At 30.8% G+C, this 12,133-nt stretch overlaps 1 protein-coding gene across 1 annotated transcript; it reads right to left on the reverse strand.

The window, feature by feature from the left end:
• Window positions 1-7,334: 7,334 nt before the first annotated feature.
• On the reverse strand, window positions 7,335-9,621 carry LOC125576457 (actin-related protein 2/3 complex subunit 2A-like). The gene is made up of 10 exons (XM_048736591.1): window positions 9,381-9,621; window positions 9,114-9,180; window positions 8,842-9,049; window positions 8,587-8,756; window positions 8,442-8,519; window positions 8,242-8,374; window positions 8,070-8,161; window positions 7,849-7,905; window positions 7,677-7,742; window positions 7,335-7,580 (listed from the first exon to the last, which is right to left on the reverse strand). Exons 1-10 carry the CDS (start codon window positions 9,437-9,439, stop codon window positions 7,554-7,556), a joined length of 957 nt encoding a protein of 318 aa, XP_048592548.1. The 5' UTR covers window positions 9,440-9,621; the 3' UTR covers window positions 7,335-7,553.
• Window positions 9,622-12,133: the final 2,512 nt, after the last annotated feature.

Below are 12,133 nucleotides of genomic sequence, written 5' to 3' on the forward strand. Positions count from 1 at the left end.
GAGCAGAGGATGGATTCATGACTGAGTCCTGAACCAAAATAAGAAAGAAAAGAATGTGAAAAGAGTAGTATATATATAGACGAGGATTGTGCATAGATGTTTATTCATTTTGTGAGAAGGGTGTGAGGGATAGTCTTCTAACTAAAGGAGAGATGGACACTTTTTGTCAAACCCTAGGTTCGCAAGTATAGTACTCTGTTCGTAACATATACACAGACATCTAAAGATCATTCAGATTTATCAAATATAGCATTTCACTGTTACATAAACAACAATTGTACATTTTTGTTTGTTTGTTTGTTTGGCACAAATTGTAGTCCGATTTATGCATTAGTTTCATGATATTAATGTGAGCTGGACATATATATACACAATAAATTTGTCAACAAAACATAGTACAGGATTCAACAGCAAACCAGAACGTGACATGTTTACACTGGACACTACAAAAAAACAAAATTTTCATATTATCTAACCACTTCTACAAAATTACTGAAAATCCAATGTAGCTATTACAATTATCAATACTATTAAAAGGGAACGAGTTTTAATAAATCTACTTAAAAGGTTGTTTGGACCCTTTCATCAACTAATAATATTTTGGACTTACTTTGATTTGGACAAACAATATATTACCTTAAATTTCTCTAACAATCATTTAGTCAAAATTTTTATTTGTTGGACCCATATCTTTTTATAAACGAAAATATTATACCATATATATAAGACCACATAAATTTGGTTCACGAAAATATAATATCACGTACACTTTATTATACTCTTCTCTAAATATGTCTCATTAACTTCATAATTAAGATAAGTTTAAAAATAATATATTATGTTAATTTTATTTTATTGATAAATAACAATTTAGTATTTAAGATAAGTTTAAAATTATCAAAAACCCAACAAATCTTTTTTTTTTAATGCTCAACAAAAAACCTACAAATCTATACTATTAAATTAGCCAAAAACCTCGCATATAAATCTTAAGTTTCACCAACTGAACAAATGTAACTTTTATAAAATGCATAAAAATATAGTGAAATGTTAGATTTGGGCATTTAGATCTTCGGGTCAAATATAAATTGGTTTCTTTCAGGTCCAAGTTCTTTGGGTGTTGGACATTTATATCCAACTAGCTATTTAAATTATTTTTTTTGTTCAGATCGGTTCCTTTTAGTTCCAGTCAGTTTGAGTCAATAATTCAAGTATTTGTAAAATTTACTATGTAATTTGGCTACGTAATGAGTCTAGCTCGGTTTGAGTATTTAGGACAAAAAGATCTAAAGAATCCGAAAAGCCAAAAAAATCAAAACACGAAAATACCCAAAATCAAACAAATATTAGAAATAACTAAATATCTAAAAGACCAAAATCTTACCCAAGAACCAAAAATATCTAATATTTTAAATATATTTTTAAATTTTGAAAGTTTACCCAAAACCTGAAACAATAAAAGAAAACGCGAATCCAAATTTTATTATAATATTTTTATACTGAGAACATATATGGATTACTGAAATATACATAATATGAACAAAACATTCTGGGTACTTTGGGTACGTGGAATCCAACAGAGACCCGCAGGTCCAAAAAAATCTAATAGGTACTTTTTTCCTAATCCCGAACCTCAACATGTATTTCGTATTTGTTTGGTTCATTTATCAAATTTGGGTAAAATTTTCATACTTAAGAAAGAGTTACATAAGAGCGTATATAAAAAATATCTCGAATAAACTTATTCATAAATTATATAATTTTAAACAAATTTTTGTATTCGATATAATACGACTTTATAACATAATAATACACAATATACTCAAAATACTATCTCATACCCAACTTCGTATATAACCCATAAGACCCGTGCTTTCGAAGCGCAAGTCAAAATCTAGTTGTCCTTTAAAGATTAGAGTATAAAACTTAAAACGTTCAACCAATTAACCATCTCTTACTGAATCTAGGAAATTAGTTATAAGATTTTATTATATACTTAACTATTTTGGATATGGATCATTTTTACAGAGAAAATGTGATGAGTAGATTTATTTAAAATTTGTGGAAACTACAGCTGACTTTGGAGTGACTTGGGAAATAGAAACAAAACACAGAACAGTTTTGCTTTTACAAGTTTTCAACTTCCTTTTGAGTACTTCTATTTCTCATCAATTTCAATGTTTTCAGTCAATTTTTGTTAATTTAACTTTTAGTTTATCTCTCTGTGCAGCTGTGTTTCAATTAATTGCTTCATCATACAAAAACTACCTAATGTCAATACTATTTTTATCACATATTGCTTCTCTTATTTTCACACTGAATGATCAATTACTTTTAAACATTACTAATTTTCACTATTAAAAATAATTTATTGCATTTATCATGGGTTAATTATAATTTTACCACAAACTTGATACAATTTTTCAAATTTACGTTTTAAAGAATGATTATTTTCATAAATAATTTAAATTTGTGATGAAAAATATTAAACAAACTCTTTTAAATAATTTATAATTTTTTATTTTTAATAATCATGTATAAAAGTTTATAAACTCAACGCTACCCCTTAAACACTAAACCCTATATAATAATAACTAACCCTTCAATTTAAAGGAAATTTTCATGTTTACCACATTGTTGATACCGTTATTCATGTTTATCTCTATTAAAGGAATCTTTTCACAAATACCTTTTTCATTAATAGGCAAAAGATTCTTATAAGTTATACACTTGCTTTATATATATATATATATATAATAAATAATTAAATAAATAAATAAATCTTTTTTATAGTTTTCAAAATATACCTTCTTCATTAAGAGGAAAAAATTTATTATAAGTTATACCCTTGCTTTATATATATATATATAAAATATAGTTTTCAAAATATACATTTTCAAATTTGAATTTGTTTCGAATTTTTTTTTACTTTTTTAAAGTTTTCTTTTTGAAATACGAAAAATTATTTTTGAATCTATTTTTATAAACTTTTTCAAAAATTGTAAATATTTATTTATATATTTATTAGATCATAAACTCCACATTCCAAAATCCTACCCAATCCCTCAACTCTAAACGCTAAGTCTAGATTAGTTAACTCTAAGGTTATAAGTGTTTTTTTACCTATTTAAAAATGAGAGTAAAAATGATTAAGGTAAACATGAAAAATAGTATTCTGAATATGGTAATTTTGGCAATTTTCCTAAACTTAAATGTTAAAATATATTGAATATATTTTTTGAAAAATGGTAGTCAACTTATGATATTTCAAACAATTATCTTTATTATGTGAAAAAATTGAACAAAGATAAGAGTCAAAGAAAATAGTATCAAAAGATTTAGCGAACAATATTACCAGACCAGTTTTTTTATAAAACATAAATAAAAAATAATTTATATAACTACAGTATTTTGGATACCACATTTCAAAATTCCAATAAAAATAAAATTTTAAAAATCATACAATTTACATGTCAGTTTTCTCTTTTCTTAACTTTTTATGGACAGTTGCAAATTAAATTGATGGGAAAATAATGTGTTTATTTTCATACTTAAAAGATCAGTAGTAATGAGGTGAACTTTTTTCTTTTGAAAAAGAAAAGAGTTTAACTCAAGTTTATTAAAGAACCAGACCTAACCCATGTGTGTGAGGTGCAGTCCACGACATGCCATCTTCCAGGTATTCATACGGACGGATCCGTAGACGTGGTGAACAAAAAAACGTTACTTAATTTGCTATCGAAACCGGAATGTTTTTGCATCCAAAGCCCATCAATTACCACTGAACCACGAGGGGTCCCGCTTGTAATAAAGTAAACTTATATAATATGACCTAGAAAATACATGCAGAGATAGATGTTGAGGGGGATCTCATCACCGGATAACCAATATTGCAAGATGCGACAATGAGATTGTAGCTATGAAAAGAGAATAAGATAAGACTGGTCTCGTTCAAAGGGATCAAGCCGTGGAAGCAGACATATATTTTTCGCATACAAAGAGCTCTCGTAACAACGACAATGCGAAACATATAGAAGAATGTGACTGAAATTGAAGTATTGATCTATTTCTTCAAAAAAAAACTTGAATATTTTTTAAATTTTATATAAACCTTTTTATATTGTAATAAATAGTAATATTTTATAAATGTTTTTTAAGGTAAAAAATTATTCAAATTTATATGAAAATATTTCAAGAGTTTAATACAATATCATAAACCATAGAACCAATAGCCCAAAAAGTCCAAACTGTCTAATGCACTAAAAGCTTTAGTTTGGGGACAATTTATATATAAAACAAAATATATATATATTTTTTATTAAAATAAATTCATTCTAAAAATCTACCCGATTCAGGGACTCAAATCCTAAAATGGACCACAAGGGGTCAAAAAAATCTAAAATGACCCACTCATAATTTCTATTTATTTTCAGTTAAAATTTAAATATTAAACAAAAGTAAATAACTGAAAAACCAGAAGACATTAACTTATTTACAACCCGTGCCACTATTATCCTACCCAAAATCCGACCCATTTTCTGACCCAGAATCCGATCCATTTGTAACCCTACATCCCCAAATCAAAACACAATCTCCTTCACCTCCCACAATCCAATTTTGTTGTTCTTGTTTTTAACCCAGAATATATTATTGTTTTCTTGTTCTTATCCCAAATCGATCGACCTATTATCATCCTTAATCGATTTACTCTTATCTGAATCGAATTTCATCTTCGTTGTAAAAAATTCGCGTCAAAGAAGAACACAGAGTATTAATAGTATAACTAGTACAACTCAAACTAGTACAACTCAAACTAGTACAACTAGTACAACTCAAACCAGTACATCTAGTATAACTAGAGTGAGTATAACCACTATGACTAGTACAACTAGAACGCATATAACTAGTATAACTTTGCAATTAGTATAGTGATATTTGGTTTTTGTTTTCAGCTTATTAATAATGTTATAGAAGATGATGATGCAGAACCAATGAAAAATTGGTACAATCCTCCCACCTATATGTGTTAAAATATCTTAATAGTTTGTTTTCTATAATATTTAATTTTGATAATGAATTTGTTTTACTAGTTGTACTATTTAGGAAAAAAATCATCTTCATTCTTTTTGCTCTCGAAGCCGAAGAAGGTAGTTGCAAAGCCAGAAAAATTATATTAGGTTAAGATGTGTTTTGTAATAGCCTATAATACAGCTAGAAGGAGTATAACATGTATATTAGTAAAACTGAAACGCGTATAACCAGTACAACTCTCCAACTAATATGGTTATATTTTGTTTTAAAAGAGTATAATGCAAAGATGATGTAGAAGATTTAAAAGAGTATAATGCAAAGATGATGTAGAAGCCCTCACGGGTTTGAAAATGATGGATAGGCTTCATGTTTGGTGTTTGTACTATGACAATAGTGTGGGAACCGAAATTTCCACCGGTGGCGTCTGCACTCGCCGTTGATTTTACCGGAGAAGACGCAATCGCCTTCTTCGTCGCTGTGATAGAGAGAGGCGGAGAGATTGTTTTATTTTTTATTAGGGTTACGGGAATTAGGGGTACAATTTTCCCTTTAGATTGTTTTTTTTTATTCTTTCCCCATTTAAACAAACTGATTTCCATTTTTTTTTAATACAATTAATCATTTATAATGGGATTAGTTTAAGGTTAATTTTGGTATTATGAAGAAAATTATACTATAGGGACAACTTTAGATTGAATTTATACCATAGGGACAACCATTCTGTTTTTTTATTCTGTTTTGGCAATTTTCCCAATAAAATTTCTATAATTAAGAAGTTGAACCAGTAGTACCAATATTACATGTCTAGTATATGAATATATTTTTAATTATATGAGTTGTACTAGTAGTAAACGTTTAATATATAATGAAAAGTTATTAAAAAATAACTAGTAAATAATATTAAGTCAAATATATTGCAAGAAAATATATTAATGAAAATAATACAGAAAATTATTTTTACTTTTAAAAAAAGATATCAAATATATTCATAGCATAATTTTAATCTATAATTACATATTTAAATGGGATGATATATTTAAGTTACAACATGATGCATATTTAAAATAATACTAAATAAAATAACAAGTAGTTGTACCAGTTTTCTAGTTGTACCGACTGTATATAGTTGTACTAGTTTTTGAGTTGTACCAGTTTGTGCATAGTTGTATTTTGGCAGTGAAATCATAAAATATTAGTTGTACCACATAATAAATACATTTACCTCAGTTGTACCACTTATTTATGTTTACATGTCTTTGCCCGGTTACAATGAAATCATCAATTTTGTAAAACGACATTTCATGTATGTTTTCCAAAACTTATGTGGACAAACAAGTTAACAAACATTAAAAGTATAAGGTAGATCATGTAAACTTATGGAATTGTGTAATAATTTTTATATTTTTTTCTAAAACTTCAATTTAAATTAAGAGAAACTTTATGAGTACATACCAACTGGGATATATGATTGTTTTTCTCATATGAAATACCAAATTGGTTTTGTTAATTTCTGAAACGTCGTAGTTGTACTAGTTATACCAGTAATACTAGTCTAATATATATATATATATATATATATATATATATATTGGTTATATGTCTAGTTATAAGGGTTGTACCAATATTTTCACATCATAGCTTTGTAAAATATGTTTGATGTTTGATTATCATAAAAATATGGCTAATATAGTTAATAACCTTAAAAGTATAAATATATAATATAAAATTAAGTGTGTAATACAATAATATAACAAAAAATTGAAAAATCTTAAACGAATTAGAAGACATTTTTGTCATCATATACCAATTAGAATATTTATTTGTTAATTTCATGTGTAAATTATAATATTTTTATACTAATTATATAATTTTTTAAAATGTTTAGTTGTACGAGTTATACTAGTTTTACCAACTCGAATGAGAGAATGAGATAAGAAAGATTGTGTGGATGTGAGTGGCTGAGATTAAAAAAAGAGAAGGAGGGAGAATGAGACATGTGTTAAATTGTATGGCCAAGATTAAAACGTAGATGTTATGATCTAATGGCCCATATTACTCTTTCATTAATGGCAAAATCGTCATTTCCCTTTAATTGGTCCATGTTAGATTTTTTTTGGATGTTGTAGACTTTTTTTTGACCATTTGGTCCGTAAGAGATTTTTGTGAACAATAAGTAAGATTTAATACAAGAGCGTGGTGTAGTCGGTTATCACGTCAGTCTAACACACTGAATAAATATTTCTGTATTATGTTACGTTGATTTTGTGTAATACTAGGACTTGGGAACAAGAAGAATCGTCATATATGGCCCCAAAAGTCAACCTGGTGGTCCTCTATAACTTGTTGAAAGGTGAATTTCTTACAGTTTATAACTTCATTATTACATGTGGTCAGAAATAACTGAAAGAATTGTACTAAGAAAACCAATCTCAAACCAACACTACTCACAAAGACTTAATTCAGCAAAAGCATGTCTTAGCTACTCACAAGGTTTTACAAAAAATGCTTCATGAGAGATGGAACTACTTGGAATTGACATCGTTGAGTCCCTGTGAGGAAGGAGCAAAAAGAAAGCTCAAAGACTTGGACGATACAAAACTCAAAATGGTAAAACTGTGTCGAAAAACATTGGTTACAAAACTTACCAGACGTTTAAATGACTTATTGTTCATGGATCTTGTTTTCTCCAATGGCTTAGCTTGATCTAGAGCCTGAGAGACGACAAGGTTTTAGCAACAGGAAACTAGAACGTAGTGAAACCTCTTTCAGCAGTTGAAGAGAAAGGAAAAGATAAATCAGGCTAGGTGTGTGTTTTACCTGAATCATAGATTCCACACGACGTCGCATCCTGGTATGCATAAATCCCTCCGAGCACTGTAATATAAAAACAAAACACAAACTCTGGTTTAATTATCGCAGAGAGAGAGAGAGAGAGAGAGAGAGAGAGAGAGAGAGAGAGAGAGAGAGAGAGAGAGAGAGAGAGAGAGAGAGAGAGAGAGAGAGAGAGAGGCTGTAGTGAATAGGAAAGAAAGATGAACCTTGACGTGGTAACTAACATAAGCATGAAATGTTGACAAGTTCCAGACAGTACGATCGAGCTTTTCCCCCTCCACATGCCGAGGCATAATGACTAATAAATCAAATGTTTACTAGTTTCTTTCAGCTTTGGTACTATGAATGCAAAAAAAAACCTAGTAAAAGACCACATACCAAAAGTTACAAAACCGGCATTAGCCGACAGTGTTTCTTTAGGAGCTCCTTCCAGCTCCTGGGGTGCGGTTGGAGACCACGAACAAGAAGGAGCACTACTTAGAGAAGCCGCACGCCTCGCCTCTACAAATTGCTATACGATGAAGATATCAAAAACACTTGTTCGAACATTTAAAAATGTTTTGATAATTTGTGTTTACCTTAAGGAAGGAAGTCGCTAGAATTGTATCTACAGAGTCTTTAAACCTCATAGGAAAAGCCACCGTCACTTTATCCGCCTAAGTTCAATTCTCTATCACTCTACATTCTTACTTAACATTAAACGCTTAATAGGATTAGACATACCTGAGGCACAAGGAAAAATGTTTCGTTAGGTCTATGCATAATTGCTACGAGCCTATCCAGCTCAGGAGCAACCGTCCTTGAAGCTAAATGTCTGAGGATGATTTTCAACGGCGCACCCATCACCACCTCTCTAATGGAAGCTAGCTTCGTTAACAAAGAGTTTCTATACGCTGCAAAAGGAAACATAGACACTTTCCATTAGAGAATGTAAACAAACATCCAAATCAAAAAATCACTCAAGGATCTTTTTATAACCTTCGTCTGGGCGAAGTTTGGAGAAATTAAGCTTGAGGGTAAGACTAAAACCATCTCTAGGAGGATCAAGGATCTGAAAGCCAGTCCCGTAAGCGGTTTTAATAGCTTCAATAGCTCCCAGTGGAAGTCCATCAAAGGACATTGCTTCAGGTGGTGGGTTTGGTAACGAAACCGAAAGCAACAAGATGCTTGGGTTCTTCATTGTCACCTATCAACACTCACAACATCAGAAACCTGAAAAACAAGAGTATACAAATGAATCTCAGAGTCACCTGAACATGGTAGCGAACATCATCGAACTCGATCCATTGGTAATCTAGCTCCACTGCTTTATCAAGACTGAGGACAAAAAAAAACAATAATCAGACAGCTAAGAAAGCTATAAAAACCAAACCTTTCTTACAAAACACAGTTCAGTTCTTGAGGAAAGGTTTCAGATTTCTTGATAGAATCAACCAACGGAACAAACCCACATTCCAGAATCGAAGAGGGTCTCTAATCTCAGAGCTAGGCATTGGATTAAGGATGGAATGACTCACTTCTGAGCACGCGTCAACAGCGTCTGAAGGAGGAACCTTGAATGCGACTGCAACATCATCGATAACACTAGAATCGAATCCTAGTGTAACCTTACGAGCCCCTGGATTCTCCAACGGGATCTAATCGGTGGAGAAGAAGAAGAAGAGGCACGTGGGAGACAACAGAGACGACCGAGATTCTCTGTCCCAACTTGAACGTTTCTTCGATAGACTTTTTGGATTCTCAGCGCTGCAAAACGATGACGTTTTTGTGTTTTAGTCTTTTATTGGATTTACTTGGGCCAAATTCGTATATTGGGCCTATTGTTGACATACAATGCCATAATCCTAGCCCAGCCTGGTTTTTTTTTTTTCGACGAACTTAAATTTTATTAATATGAAAGTATAATATCTGAATACAAAGTTGGAGTTAACCACTTAGGTGGATAAACTTTACAATTTTCAAAAATAGAATTTGCTGGACCATGGTAAACAATTTCATGAGCGGCTTGATTTCCATTACGTTTGACAAAAGTAAATGTTGTTGTAGAAAGCTTATTTTTCAAGCTAGTAATTTCTTCAAGAAGATTCTGAACGGTTGAATTCGTTAGATGATCATTGATCGTTTTAACCAAGATTTCTGAGTCTCCTTCGAAAATCATATCGCTATATCCTCCTATCCAAACATTCTGCATTAACACAAGTAAAGCCATTGTCTCTACAACTAAACTAGAATTAGCGAACCCCAGATTAGCCGAACCCCAGATTAGTATTTAGAATGTATGAGCTTCTAACATTCAAAATTCTTTATTGGATGTTGTTTTGATTCTAGAAAATTTGTTTTTTTAGATTAATTCAATTCCTGGATCCTCTTCTTGCAAGAGTGATGCGAGTAAGGTATGATCACCAAAGATCGCAAGCTAACGATAACTACAAAATCTCAATCTTATTTTTGGACGAGTTTGATGGCAGCTAGGTATTTACTAAGGTTAGAGATCAATCATAAAGTACACTCATGACACTAGATATGTGTTTGGGAGGATCTTTGGATTCCTTCAATCCATGTTAGTCTAGCTCGGTCAGTTGTCCTGGTGGTAGATCCACGTATGATGGTGAGCGAGTTAAGTCATGGTTCTCCAAAAAAGTGGAATGTTGATGATGGAAAACATTATTGTTCAAGAAGACATACATCTCATTCGGAGTATGGCAATAAAACAATCTAATGGAGGTGATATGTACAGATAAAATTATATAAAGAACGAGATGTACACGGTTAAATACAGATATTGGAATGCAAGAAACATTTGTTTACAAATAACAAGAAATTATAGTTTAAGAGCTGAGTATCACTAAGTTAAAAGCTTATGCTTAGAAATTAAATGCTCCACCTAAAATCTGTCATCTTATATGGCAGTTGGTGTCTGGTTATGTTGCTGTTACAGGGAATTTAACATGGTGTCATATGCGTTGCGGTAATCATTGTCCTAGATATGGAAAATCCGACGAATCAGTCAATCATGCCATTTTGGAATGCCCACATGCCTTGCCATTTTCTCAACAATGAGCGTTTACACCAACTTGGATTATTTGTTCTTGAGAAAAAACAAAATGGAAGATTCAAAGCTAAATAAAAACCTCTATCCATGTATTCTTTGGTACCTATGGAAAGCTCGTAACGACAAACTATTCTGAGGAATCACACGGGATCTACTTGAGTTGATTAGAAACGCGAAAAGTGAATACCATGCATGGTTTGATGCAAACTCAAATACCTCAGTCGAGACTCAAACAGTACACCAAACAAGGAATATATAAGTCCTAAGCTTACATAATATTTGTTTGGTAGATGGATCACGGACTGCTGAAGCGCAGTATAATAGATATGTTTGGCTATGGATAGATGGATGAAGAAATAAAAAAACTATTAGAGTTGATAAACAAAGAAAATCATATGTCTTCTTTGCACTCAGAACTGGAGACGTTAATTTTTGGCAATGGACACCATGCTTCAATACACGAATTGCCAACATTTTAGGACAGAATGCAAGGATATCATATCGATTTCTGAACTTCAAGGTTTTCCATATACCAAGAGAGTAGAATTGGTTGTTCTATTGATGTCTGGATTCCCTGACCACCTCTAGTTTGAATAATATAATAGTTTATTGATGTAAAAAAAAAATCTTTTTTTTCATTGTTGGAACTTTTTTTATTATATATCCTTTTGGTGTTTACAATGGATGTTAAAATAGGTAAATCCGACCCATTTAAACTCACTCCATGTAACACTCATCCCATTTAGAACTTATACACGTTTACACTTATATAAAATAAGGTCTAATAGGAATGCCCAGCTTTTAACATTGATTTAATTTATTAGAGGTGGTCCAACAAAGGATAATATGGAACTTATACACGTTTACACTTATACTTTTCTTGTTTTTATTCTACAAATATTTATAATACAAATAATTTATTTTTCAAAAAATCATATTTTTATAAAAGCATTATATAATTCAATTAAAATAAAATAAATTATTTATCAACTCTCCAACTCCAACTTGAATGCTTAAGAAGTCTTTTTCACCTGTTTTCCAATCTCTACTCCTACAACATTCAACCATTATGTAATTCAATAGTTGCATAATCAGACAAAATGAGCATTAGAATAAAAAACTTAGTAACTAAAAAAAACAACAATTTTTGTTCTCATTATATTTTTCAAACTTAACCAAAGAGAGTTTAAATAATGTTTCATGGTAAACTTATATCTT

The sequence above is a fragment of the Brassica napus genome, chromosome A7 (genome assembly GCF_020379485.1).
Source record: "Brassica napus cultivar Da-Ae chromosome A7, Da-Ae, whole genome shotgun sequence".
Lineage (NCBI taxonomy): Eukaryota > Viridiplantae > Streptophyta > Magnoliopsida > Brassicales > Brassicaceae > Brassica > Brassica napus.

What these genes read in the sequence shown, in the direction of transcription:
- LOC125576457 (XM_048736591.1), bottom strand. Translation starts at nt 9,439, where the DNA reads ATGATGTTGCAGTCGCATTCAAGGTTCCTCCTTCAGACGCTGTTGACG. An exon ending in CAAACTTCGCCCAGACGAAG is followed by an intron (nt 8,757 to 8,841) that starts GTTATAAAAAGA and finishes TTCCTTTTGCAG; the next exon opens with CGTATAGAAACTCTTTGTTA. An exon ending in TAGCGACTTCCTTCCTTAAG is followed by an intron (nt 8,375 to 8,441) that starts GTAAACACAAAT and finishes TTCATCGTATAG; the next exon opens with CAATTTGTAGAGGCGAGGCG.